Genomic DNA, 13,646 nt, shown 5'->3' with positions numbered 1-13,646 from the left:
ACAAATCCTGGAGAGGTCACCGCTATTATGTATGGGACAAATAGGACGGAAGCGGCTCATGGCCGAAATCCACAGTGACTGGCATCAGGGGCTGCGCCTCTCACTGCTGGGCTCACGCCAGCCTGAGACTCATGGACAGAAGGGCTGACCTCCACCAACCAAAGATCAAAGAATCCGATCATAGATTGCCAATATGATTGATAGATAACAGATAGATAATAGATAGATAGATAGATAGATAGATAGATAGATAGATAGATAGATAGATAGATAGAAAAATAGATGTCAAAAAGCAGCACCAAAAAGACACATAGGGTGCATGAAATCTTTCCAGGTATGTACCAAACCTCATAGTAAGGTCCAAAAGAATGGAGGCAGCACTCCAGTTAGAAAAATGAGATGTGTTTTTTGGCCCATATGCGACGTTTCGGTCCCATGTGTGGACCTTTCTCAAGTAGCTTGAGACCGAAACGTCGCATATGGGTCAAAAAACACATCTCATTTTTCTAACTGGAGTGCTGCCTCCATTCTTTTGGACCTAGATAGATAGATAGATAGATAGATAGATAGATAGATAGATAGATGATAGAACTTTCAGCATCATTCCAATATTACAAGCTCCATGTGATGTCTCCTCCATAGTTGCAGTGATAGATCCCCCATCTGCCTGTTGTGCCCAGTGTGCGCTGCCATTTCCAGGGTGGAGTTAACCCTCCCAGTGCCATGCACCAGTTGCTTTCCACACAGCAGCCTGACATGTTGCAGAGTGGGAGGCTGCGTCCATTGCAGTGAATGGTTAACCCTTCCAGCCCCAGATGGAGTCTCCAGATAAGAAGAGGAAGTGGCTGTCAGTGGAGGTGAGCGGCCGGGCTGGGGGGCGGCGGAGGCTCAGGGCTCCAGGACTTGTAATGTGATCACAGGGCCAGCTGCTGGGTGCTCGGCTCAGCCAATCAGCCGGGGGCAGCGCTGACGTCGCCTCGCCCTGCGTCACACCAATGGAGATGGAGCTGAGTTGGAGCAGAGAAGTTTGAGTAAGAGATAAGGAAGAGAGTGTGTGACCAGCCCTGACTCCAGCAGCAGCAGCAGCCCGGGCTCTGCACCCGCAGCCCTCACTGACTCCAGCCTGGGGACCCTGCACGCTGACACCAGCACACTGTGGACCCTGCACCCCTTCACAGACATGGGAGACATGGGAGACCCTCCAAAAAGTAAGGAGCCCTTCTCCTGCGATGACATGATGCCTACCTGCTCTGCACACCGGAATGCCAGGCTGCTGTCACCCTGTGTATTGTGCAGAGGCTGCTGGGCCCCCTCCTCCCTGTGTGGCCATTGTGGCTCCTGCACACATTGGATTGGAGTCATTGATTGCAAGGGAAAGAAAGTGACACAAGCAGATAAGTGTGTGCAGTGTATGTGCAGTGTGTGCAGTGTATGTGCAGTGTGTGTGCAGTGTATGTGCAGTGTGTGTGCAGTGTGTGTGCAGTGTGTGTGCAGTGTGTGTGCAGTGTGTGCAGTGTATGTGCAGTGTGTGCAGTGTATGTGCAGTGTGTGTGTGCAGTGTGTGCAGTGTATGTGCAGTGTGTGTGTGCAGTGTATGTGCAGTGTATGTGCAGTGTGTGTGTGCAGTGTATGTGCAGTGTGTGCAGTGTGTGTGCAGTGTGTGATTGTCTGCAGTGTATGTGCAGTGTATGTGCAGTGTTTGCAGTGTATGTGCAGTGTATGTGCAGTGTATGTGCAGTGTGTGATTGTCTGCAGTGTATGTGCAGTGTGTGATTGTCTGCAGTGTATGTGCAGTGTGTGATTGTCTGCAGTGTATGTGCAGTGTGTGCAGTGTGTGATTGTCTGCAGTGTGCTGTCTGACAGCAGATCAGCAGTGACTACATATGTATATATATATATATATATATATATATATATATATATATATACTACATCCACATTCTCAGTGTAGCAATGATGCAATGATTACATCTGAGTCTAAATTAATTTTTTGGCTTATTTTTATTTGTCTACTTTGTATTTTTATTTGATTTGTACTTTACAAAATCCACCCATGCCCCATTATAGAGGAGGAGGATCAGTGCTGATAATCGTGTCATTGTCAGGACTAGCACTGCCGTCATTAATGTCTCCTTCCATTTATCTGCAGAGAAGCGGCTGATCTCCCTGTGTGTGGGCTGCGGCAACCAGATCCACGACCAGTACATCCTGCGGGTGTCCCCGGACCTGGAGTGGCACGCGGCCTGCCTCAAGTGTGCGGAGTGCAGCCAGTACCTGGACGAGACCTGCACCTGCTTCGTCAGGGATGGAAAGACTTACTGCAAGAGGGATTACATCAGGTAGGCTCCGAAAAGAACAAGAGACACCAAAAGCCAAGAAATCCTAAGAAGACACTGACAAAATAATATGGGTGTCAAATATAAATAACTATATATATTTATTTCACCCATATTAATTTCTCTGTATCTACTTAAATATATACATATATATGATAAATATATAGATATATGCATAGATGACATATTATATATATATATATATATAGCCATATTATTTGCTGGTATTGTGAGTATCATGTTCCATACAACTTTGCAATATTCCATAATATTCCACTATACTACATATGCTTGTATACCATAGTGTCGTTATATATATATATATATATTGCATGGGGATCTCAGGATCTCGTTTTATATTAACCCATTTAGCAGCATTTATGATGCATTTAAAATTATGCTTAAATTCTATTGTATATTAGTAATATTTTATTTATATATAAATATATATAATCAAGTGGATTTGAAATGTGTGTGGATAGATAGATAATAGATTATAGATAATAGATGATAGATAGATAGAAAGATAGATAATAGACTATAGATAATAGATAGATGATAGATAGGAAATAGATAGATAATAGATAGATAGATAATAGATAGATAGATAGAAAGATAGATAATAGACTATAGATAATAGATAGATAATAGATAGATAGATAGATAGATAATAGATAGATAGATAGATAGATAGATAGATCGATAACAGATGAGAGTCAGCTCCCTGGCTGGCTCTGCGGTCACACTCTGTATAGTAGCAGGGCTGTGCAGCTCTCTGGTCTCCTCCTTCTTCTCTCTTCTCTTCTCTGTGCTGCTGATGATTACACAGACCCCGCTGCTCATCATCTGCTCGCAGACAATCGGGAGATTTGGGTGATGGGCCTCCGCTTCCTTCCTGACATGGGACCTGCGGGCTGATAGGTGACAGCGCGGAGATCAGCTCCGGCCCGGAGGACCCCGCTCCTCTACACCCCCGGTCACTGCTCTGTGTCCTAACATCGCTCTGTAGGAAGTAATAAGAGAGAGGAGAGAGATTCGGTCCAGAAGTAATAATGGCGACCTCCTCATCAGAGTCAGTGACGCCTCCGGCCCGGGGGCCGCTCAGCCTTTCCTGTGTTCTTACTTTCTACAATGTTTTTAGACAATTTTCAGAGAGAATGTTTCCATGAAAGAGAGACCCAGGAGGGGATCCAGCACCCACAGCAAAGGATCCCGAGATGGCCAATGATCGCCCAGGATCCATTGTGTGGCTTCATTTAATAATAAAATGGATGTGAATATTATAATGATACAAACAGAGTGACCGCATCTACCGCGGAGCAGCCTGGGGAGAGCGCCCCCGGGTCCCTCCGGCCTGTCCTGTATATACAGCCACTTGTGTGTGCGGCCTCCATTCATAAGAGGCTGTGCAGTGACGCCGGGGCCTGACAGCAGCCTGGCAGAGCAGGGTCAGTAATGGCGCGCCAGAAGCCCACGGGTGGTACAACACCTGTGTCTGTATATACTCGCCGTGTAACCGGTAGGCATGCTGGAGACCTAGACAGAGGGTGACAGGAGCCGTACTCCGCGCTGTGACAGGAGCCGTACTCCGCGCTGTGACAGGAGCCGTACTCCGCGCTGTGACAGGAGCCGTGCTCCGCGCTGTGACAGGAGCCGTGCTCCGCGCTGTGACAGGAGCCGTGCTCCGCGCTGTGACAGGAGCCGTGCTCCGCGCTGTGACAGGAGCCGTGCTCCGCGCTGTGACAGGAGCCGTGCTCCGCGCTGTGACAGGAGCCGTGCTCCGCGCTGTGACAGGAGCCGTGCTCCGCGCTGTGACAGGAGCCGTACTCCGCGCTGTGACAGGAGCCGTACTCCGCGCCGTGACAGGAGCCGTACTCCGCGCCGTGACAGGAGCCGTACTCCGCGCCGTGACAGGAGCCGTACTCCGCGCCGTGACAGGAGCCGTACTCCGCGCTGTGACAGGAGCCGTACTCCGCGCTGTGACAGGAGCCGTACTCCGCGCCGTGACAGGAGCCGTACTCCGCGCCGTGACTGACCCTTTCCTGTGCCCGCAGGTTGTACGGCATCAAGTGCGCCAAGTGCTCGCTGGGCTTCAGCAAGAACGACTTCGTGATGCGCGCCCGCTCCAAGGTCTACCACATCGAGTGTTTCCGCTGCGTGGCCTGCAGCCGACAGCTCATCCCCGGGGACGAGTTCGCTCTGCGGGAAGACGGACTTTTCTGTCGGGCGGACCATGACGTTGTGGAGAGGGCCAGTCTGGGGGCCACCGACCCGCTCAGCCCCTTACACCCGGCTGCGCGACCCCTGCAGATGGCAGGTACTGAGGCACCGAGGATTATCGGCCCCACTATAACGCGCGGTGCGGCTGGACGTGTGCAGACAGAGAAGGTTCAGAGAATACATGATTTGTGTGGAGATAATGATTTTCTATTTCATTCCACAAATCTGTCTGCTGCATTTTCTGTATATAGATTATTTTTCTACTTATTAGCTATCTACATTCTATCTATCTATTTATTATCTATGATCTATCTATCTCATTCCTTCTATTTATCTATGATCTATCTATCATCTTTAGTTTGCTATTTATGTTGATAGATAAATAATACAGACATATTGAAGCTGGTGCAGATAAATCAGTTGCATGTACATAGATCCATAATTTGCATATAGACATAGAGCTGCTAATTGTGTAGATTGATAGATGCATATACACAGCATTGCTGCCGCCTGCAACTACACACATATATATATATATATATCTTAAGTCCAAGCACAATTTTAACCCCAATTTAACCCCCCCAAAACTAATAATACAGAAGCACTGATGTTTCCCCTGTCGGGTCGGGTTATATTGGGGGGTGGGATCATCTCCCCCTCCCCCTCACCCCAGTATATCACGATAGTCCTGAGGAATGAATGCAGATCCTTACACTGTAATTTTAAACTGTCAACAAACTAATCTCCGGTAATTGCAGCAGCTGAAGTGATGGGGCCTCATCCTCCTCCTTTACCTTCTTCTCCTCCTTCTTCTTCTTCTTCTTCTTCTTCTCCTTCTTGCTCTCCTTCATCTTTCTTCTTCTTCTCGTTCTTCTTCTTTTTCTCCTTCTTCTTTTTCTTCTCCTTCTTGCTCTCCTTCTTCTTCTTTCTTCTCCTCCTTCTTCTTTCTTCTTCTTCTTTCTTCTTCTTCTTCTCCTTCTTCTTCTTCTTCTTCTTCTTCTTCTTTTTTCTTCTTCTCCTTCTTCTTCTTTCTTCTTCTTTCTTCTTCTTCTTCTTCTCCTTCTTCTTTCTTCTTCTTCTCCTTCTTCTCCTTCTTGCTCTTCTTCTTTCTTCTTCTTTCTTCTTCTTCTCCTTCTTCTTTCTTCTTCTTCTTTCTTCTTCTTCTCCCTCTTCTCCTTCTTGCTCTTCTTCTTCTTCTTCTTCTTCTCCTTCTTGCTCTTCTTCTTCTCCTTCTTCTTTCTTCTTCTTTCTTCTTCTTCGCCTTCTTCTTCTTCTTCTTCTCCTTCTTTTTTCTTCTTCTCCTTCTTGCTCTCCTTCTTCTTCTTCTTCTTCTCCTTCTTGCTCTTCTTCTTCTTTCTTCTCCTCTTTCTTCTTCTTCTTCTTCTTCTTCTTTCTTCTTCTTCTCCTTCTTCTCCTTCTTGCTCTTCTTCTTTCTTCTTCTTCTTTCTTCTTCTCCTTCTTCTTCTTTCTTCTTCTTCTTTCTTCTTCTTCTCCCTCTTCTCCTTCTTGCTCTTCTTCTTCTTCTCCTTCTTGCTCTTCTTCTTTCTTCTCCTCTTTCTTCTTCTTCTTCTTCTTCTTCTTCTTCTTCTTCTTCTTCTTCTTCTTCTTCTTCTTCTTCTCCTCCTCCTTCTTCTTCTTCTTCTTCTTCTTCTTCTACTTCTTCTTCTTCTCCTTCTTCTTCTTCTTCTTCTTCTTCTTCTTCTTCTTCTTCTTCTTCTTCTTCTTCTTCTCCTCTTCTTCTTCTCCCTCTTCTTCCTCCCCCTCACTTTGGGGTCCGCACCCTTTGTGTGCCGGCAGCCTCCTGGAGCCCCCTTCCTCCCCTCCAGCCCAGGGATCACATAGCAGAGTTTCAATAAACTGCTTGTTATAATCCGAAAGGAAATTTTCCAGTCCATTTCTGACTAATTGAAGGGAGATTGGATACATTTAACCAAATCAACTAAACCCCTCCGGGGGGCAGACAAAGCCCCCGGCCCCTGCCCTACCTGCCTGGCGCTGAGAGTCACCTGCGGCCGGGGATCGGCCCGGTCTCCAGCACACACGGGCCGCGCGCGTTATTACTGGGGACCTTACAGTGTTTGCCGAGGGCGCCTTATATCAGAGCAGCGCTGCTCTCCGGTCAGGGTGTCCAGCCTGCACACAAGGGGGATAATGGCGGCGCCCCCGAGCTTAACATTGGGGACATGCAAAATATTGCCAGTGTGTTATGGGGAGATCAGTGCGCTTATACAGAGGTGTCCTTCCAACCGAGCCCGGTCTGTAGGGTGACTTCTTGCAGAGAGGGAGAGTGCAGCTCGGCGCACTCCGGGCTCCTGCACTGGGCTCCAGGCACCGTCCACCCTCAGATCCTCTACTGAATGTATCCAGCGTCGCAAATGTAGGAATCATCGCTGCTCTGCCAGGAAACCTAGTGCAGGGCTCATCCAGATCGCCCATGCATTATACACTGATGCATGCTGCTCTATTATAGGTGCAATCATATATATATAGTTATGGAAGTATACTGCTTATATATGTATGTGTAGTTATGTGATGTATACTGCTAATATGTATATATATATATACAATATATAGTATATTGCTTATATATATATATATATTGTTATGTGATGAATATTGATAATATATATATATAGTTATGTGATGAATACTACTAATATATATATATATATATATATAGTTATGTGATGAATACTACTAATATATATATATATAGTTATGTGATGAATACTACTAATATATATATATAGTTATGTGATGAATACTACTAATATATATATATATATAGTTATGTGATGAATATTGATAATATGTATATATATATAGTTATGTGATGAATACTACTAATATATATATATAGATATATAGTTATGTGATGAATATTGATAATATATATGTATATATATATATAGTTATGTGATGAATATTGATAATATATATATATATATAGTTATGTGATGAATACTACTAATATATATAGTTATGTGATGAATATTGATAATATATATATATAGTTATGTGATGAATACTACTAATATATATATATAGATATATAGTTATGTGATGAATATTGATAATATATATGTATATATATAGTTATGCGATGTTTACTTCTAGATCCCAACATGTAGCACGTAGATAAAGTGTACGATATTACATAGATAACTATGCAGAGGTTTTGTGATGGCATAATAGGTGTTACTGCATTATATTACATGGGAGACATACTAGTTCGTTTGTGTGGATACATTATATAGGTTCTTAATATATTCCATTTAATACATATTGTTTCAGATAAATACATTGTTACATGATGTCGCTGATGCATCATTTAATGAATGGTGATACATTATTTCAATCTTTCTTGCTACAGTATTTAATGAATGTGGATACAGTATTTATTATTTCATGGTGCAATATTTTAATTAATGTTGATACCTTATTTCATGATTATTTCACGATACATAATTTTATGAACTTTGAAAAGGAAAATACAATATGTCTGTATTTCCAATTGTTATGGGATTCGGAAAAGTGAAATGCATAATAATAATAATAATAATAATAATAATAATAATAATAATAATGCTAGGAAGGATTTGCTGAGCTGTCCGCTTCCTTCCTTTTGCAGCAGAGCCCATTTCTGCCCGGCAGCCGGCCCTCAGACCCCACGTCCACAAACAGCCAGAAAAGACCACCCGGGTCCGGACAGTCCTTAATGAGAAGCAGCTCCACACCCTGAGGACCTGCTATGCTGCCAACCCCCGGCCCGATGCCCTCATGAAGGAGCAGTTAGTGGAGATGACTGGCCTCAGCCCCCGAGTCATTAGGGTCTGGTTCCAAAATAAGAGATGTAAAGACAAGAAGCGGAGCATCCTGATGAAGCAGCTCCAGCAGCAGCAGCCCAACGACAAGACGGTAAGTGAGCCGCGCTGCCCTGCCTGGCCACAGGGGGCGCTGCGCACAGCGTCTCCGCCGCATTCTCCAGACCATGTCCTGACTCCAGATGGAGGATGGCTTCTATTCCCAGTGTTCTCAGCATTGTCTCAGTGTTAGCTTTTCTGTCTGCTGCAAAACTTTTCTTGCCTTATCCAAATCCGAACTGTGCATTCAAAAATAGAAATCACTAGGAGGCTTATATATATTCGATGCAATGTTAATTTCTAGGAAATTATCATTATTATTATTTCTATTATTAGTATTGCTATTGTTGTTATTATGCATTTTATCGCTTCCTATAATACATTGTTGGCCATTTCTTCACAATCTATTTATGTGCAACAATGAGCCCTTACATAGCAAGTCTAGGATTTCATAATATTGTAGGGGATTATGTGCTCTAATACAACAACGTTTTATAGGATAATTATTATATTGTATAACCACATAATACATTATATGGTATCGCTGTCCTGTTGTTTAGAGAATAATTATATTATTATAAGTAATAATGTGTATAACATTATACTGCACATGATGGTATCCATGAAGGTTATATCTGGTAGACTGGTGTATAATAATTCATACAGTGTGGATCTTTACATAGTGCTGACTGGATAGATAGATAGATAGATAGATAGATATAAATGCATCTCGAATTATTTATATTTATTATTGACTTGTAGTTAGTGATACTATTCAGCTTTTAATTTTTAGCCATTCATTTGTCTTTCTATCTAGATCTCTATATCTTGATAGAAGCAAAAAAAGACAAAAAAAAAGAGAGGAGAAAGACAGACTTGAGAAAGGTCCAGTGTGAGCCGAAACATTGCCACACCATGTGGGTGTGAAATAAACCACATTTTTTCATCTAAGTCTATGGAATGCTGCCTTCATCTTTTCCTCTGTCTTGATTGGGGCAAGTTTTGGATGCTTTGCTGAGGGGGCTGTGCGCCCACTTATTGGGACTGTGCTGTTCCATTTTTTGTATAGCGAGATAGATAGATAATAGATACAGTAGATGCATAATAGATAGATGATAGATAATAGATAATAGATAGATATGAGAGATAGATAAATAGCAGGGGGAAAAGAAAGAAAGAAAGAAAGAAAGAAAGAAAGAAAGAAAGAAAGAAAGAAAAAGGATAGGATATGATATGGATTGCCCATGTTGATAGATGAAATTAATATAGCATGTGATTTTAAAAATGGTGATGGATGGATATAAAAAGATTGCATAATATTAGTTCAGTGTTTTTCCTAGTTCTCACACAGCAAGGAGTAAATAATGCACAAAGTGTCATCTATTTATCGATTATCTATCAATACCTATTTTTCTATCACTCTACATATATATAACCAGTGTATTACATTGTAGTTGTGTCTTTCTAGTTGCCTGTTATAGCTTTGGATTGTTATCAGTGCACATGGTTGTACATAAATAACATGAGCTGCATTGCATACCCTGGATAGTGTATGAAGCAATATTGTGTTTTCCTGGCTTGTTATAGACTGTGCTTTCTACTGAATGCAGAATAGTAGAGAAGCCTGATCCTGCCCGGGGACCACATCTCAGGGTTCATCATCGCCCTGGTGCCTGCTCACGGGCACAGACAGTTACTGGCCAGGCTGCACATGGCATGGGGGGCATACAATCACTGCCCAGGCTGCACATGGCATGGGGGGCATACAATCACTGCCCAGGCTGCACATGGCATGGGGGGCATACAATCACTGCCCAGGCTGCACATGGCATGGGGGCATACAATCACTGCCCAGGCTGCACATGGCATGGGGGCATACAATCACTGCCGAGCCTGCACATGGCATGGGGGCATACAGTCACTGCCCAGGCTGCACATGACATGGGGGGCATACAATCACTGCCCAGGCTGCACATGGCATGGGGGCATACAATCACTGCCGAGCCTGCACATGGCATGGGGGCATACAGTCACTGCCCAGGCTGCACATGACATGGGTGCACTGCCGAGCCTGCACATGGCATGGGGGCATACAGTCACTGCCCAGGCTGCACATGGCATGGGGACATACAATCACTGCCCAGGCTGCACATGGCATGGGGACATACAATCACTGCCCAGGCTATACATGGCATGGGGACATACAATCACTGCCCAGGCTGCACATGGCATGGGTACACTGCCCAGGCTGAACATGGCATGGGGGCATACAATCACTGCCCAGGCTGCACATGGCATGGGGACATACAATCACTGCCCAGGCTGCACATGGCATGGGGACATACAATCACTGCCCAGGCTATACATGGCATGGGGGCATACAATCACTGCCCAGGCTGCACATGGCATGGGTACACTGCCCAGGCTGAACATGGCATGGGGGCATACAATCACTGCCCAGGCTGCACATGACATGGGGACATACAATCACTGCCCAGGCTATACATGGCATGGGGACATACAATCACTGCCCAGGCTGCACATGGCATGGGGACATACAATCACTGCCCAGGCTATACATGGCATGGGGGCATACAATCACTGCCCAGGCTGCACATGGCATGGGTACACTGCCCAGGCTGATCATGGCATGGGGGCATACAATCACTGCCCAGGCTGCACATGGCATGGGTACACTGCCCAGGCTGCATATAGCATGAGCACATACAGTCACTGCCCAGGCTGCACATGGCATGGGGGCAGTTATGTCCTCCTGGTCAGGCAGCTCCGTGCCCTTTGATGACTGCATTGTTTGCCTATTGTGTTATTGCTGTCCCCCGGCAGTAATTACAGCGCATTGTCCTGTCATTACAGAATATTCAAGGGATGACAGGGACCCCTATGGTGGCCTCCAGTCCCGAAAGACACGATGGTGGATTACAAGCCAACCCAGTAGAAGTGCAAAGTTACCAGCCCCCATGGAAGGTCCTCAGTGACTTTGCACTGCAGAGTGATATAGATCAGCCGGCCTTCCAGCAACTGGTGAGTTGTGTTCACTTTTCTCATCACGATGAAAATAGCCTTATATATATATATGATTATGCAATATTGCTAATATTACATTATATATTACATTATATTACATTGCCCAATAAAATAAGATTGCTCTGGGTCTTATAAAGGCTAAGATGTGTGCACACATAGCTGGATGTAGCAGAGCTGGATTTGTAATTCATCTCCACTGATGATATAAATTGTATTTGTATGTGTTAGACATAGTCACATAAAGCCATATGGTCATACACTGATAGCTTAATGGTGTGTATTGGAGCCTAGCATCACATATTCCTTCTTCCTACTGCCTCTATAGAATGACCTCATTATTGATGTTGTGCTTTGTGTTTGGTCTGGAAATGCCATTCACACTCTTTTTCTTTTGTCCTGCTTCTAATGGAAGACCTGTTTCTCACAGGTTAATTTTTCAGAAGGGGGTCCAGGTTCCAATTCTACTGGAAGTGAAGTGGCCTCCATGTCCTCCCAGCTCCCAGATACCCCTAACAGCATGGTAGCAAGCCCCATAGAGGCATGAGGAGAATGAACTCTGTGGTCTCCCAACTCCTCTTTTTTTTGTATTACCAAAAAAAAGGGACATATATTGGCTTGGACTTCAATAAAGAATTTGACGACCCAGCTTGATGCACCAGAGCACCCAGGATAGTCCATCTGATGCAAAGAGACCATCTGGTGAAGATGGCATGGTAGCAACACTGTGAAGACAATCATGGGATCTTACTAGGATTGAACAGTATCCGAAAACAAAAATAACAAAAGGTCGTATAGGAGCATTGCCACCATCTGTCCAGGACCAAGGCGCAGAGGATTTATTATATCTGTGGATCTCCAACAACATACATGAATATTGTGGCCCTACATCTCACAACCATAGACCAAGATGGAGAGAGAGCAGAGGAGATCTTAATGGTGCTGCTTCTCTGTGGAACATCACTTCACTATTTGCCTTTGCCAAAGGGGAGCTTCAGTGGAGGATGATGCTGCAGACCATGGACAGTGACTTGGAGGGATCATCATGGAGGATTACAGGTGGAGCCATTGGGTTGCAAATGTTCTCAACTGACTATACCAAGAGGAGGAGCTGTATCCAGGCCTCACATAGCATGTAACTGTTTCTGAGATCCCCCTCCTCATAACAAGAAGTCCAAAAATACTACAAAACATTGCTTTAATTTTTTTTTTACCAACCTTTTAATATTATTCTTTTTTTTTTTTTGGTTGTTATACCAACATCTAACTCTTGGAAGCATTGCAGCAACAACAAGGTATACCTCTATCCTGCCACAGGCCTCTCTGGATTATGTGTGATTCTGAAAGAGACAAGAACTGATTTCTCCCCCAATCCCCAAAGATGTGTATAGTTATTATTATTAATATTATTATTATTATTATTATTATTATTATTATTGGTTCTAACCGACTGTTCTCTCTCTGGAAATGATGAGAAGGGGAATTTTTTTTTCGTTTGCTATTATTGCATTGCAGAAATTATAAAGTAATTTATTATTTATTGTCGAAAGACTTTGCCACTTTTCATGTTATTTGAATATATATTTTTTTTTGTTTGCTGAAGTAAAAGAAAAGAAAACCAAGAAAATCCCCGTCTGTATGGTGGTCTCTCTGAATGACATGTTGTCTTGCGTGTTTGTTGTCTTTTCTATTTAACGTTGTGGAAAATAAATTGTCCACATGTAGAAAATGGCATTTTATAGGATGTGTTCAATGGTGGCGAAGAATGAGTGACCTTAGTAGGGGAGGACCCCACATCTGTTCTGTTCTTTATTTAGGTAGACTTGAATTTTTGCAGGTTGTTATCTATCTATCTATCTATCTATCTATCTATCTATCTATCTATCTATCTATTATCTATCTTTTTTATTATCCTATCTATATATGTCTATATATCTACTGTATATACTGTATACATATATATATATATATATATAGCCTGTCTATCATCTGTGTATTGACACTCATACACACATACCTATTTGTATAGTATGTATCTATCTAATCTAGTTTTTCTTGCCTATTCTTTCTTTCTTTTTCTTTCTTTCGTTCCCAACTACTCTCTCTTATCATTCTCTATATCTGTAATCTAAGTACTCTATCTATCTACCAATTGTTCTTTCTTTCTCCTCTCGTTTTGTGTTTT

At 43.4% G+C, this 13,646-nt stretch overlaps 1 protein-coding gene across 4 annotated transcripts; it reads left to right on the top strand.

Annotated features, from left to right (window-relative positions):
• Window positions 1–1,005: 1,005 nt before the first annotated feature.
• Window positions 1,006–13,088, top strand: ISL1 (ISL LIM homeobox 1). 4 transcript variants are annotated; one of them, XM_073583403.1, is made up of 6 exons: window positions 1,006–1,208; window positions 2,150–2,339; window positions 4,391–4,653; window positions 8,191–8,474; window positions 11,294–11,461; window positions 11,892–13,088. In XM_073583403.1, exons 1-6 carry the CDS (start codon window positions 1,181–1,183, stop codon window positions 12,006–12,008), a joined length of 1,050 nt encoding a protein of 349 aa, XP_073439504.1. In that variant the 5' UTR covers window positions 1,006–1,180; the 3' UTR covers window positions 12,009–13,088. The 4 variants fall into 4 exon arrangements, with proteins under 4 accessions (XP_073439504.1, XP_073439503.1, XP_073439502.1 ...); XM_073583402.1 differs by having other exon boundaries at window positions 1,011–1,208; window positions 8,188–8,474; XM_073583401.1 differs by having other exon boundaries at window positions 1,012–1,208; window positions 11,877–13,088.
• The last annotated feature ends 558 nt before the right edge of the window (window positions 13,089–13,646 follow it).

This window comes from Dendrobates tinctorius, unplaced genomic scaffold (genome assembly GCF_039654945.1).
Source record: "Dendrobates tinctorius isolate UK_male_01 unplaced genomic scaffold, ASM3965494v1 ptg000078l, whole genome shotgun sequence".
Classification (NCBI taxonomy): domain Eukaryota; kingdom Metazoa; phylum Chordata; class Amphibia; order Anura; family Dendrobatidae; genus Dendrobates; species Dendrobates tinctorius.
The sequence above is the reverse complement of the archived record's forward strand: the minus strand, read 5'-3'. Positions and strand labels throughout refer to the sequence as shown.

Bases quoted from the DNA above. Each gene is read 5' to 3' on its own strand.
- ISL1 (XM_073583400.1), top strand. From the start codon at position 1,181: ATGGGAGACATGGGAGACCCTCCAAAAA. The intron at 1,209-2,149 runs GTAAGGAGCCCT...ATTTATCTGCAG, and splicing joins CATGGGAGACCCTCCAAAAA to AGAAGCGGCTGATCTCCCTG. The intron at 8,475-11,293 runs GTAAGTGAGCCG...CTGTCATTACAG, and splicing joins AGCAGCCCAACGACAAGACG to AATATTCAAGGGATGACAGG.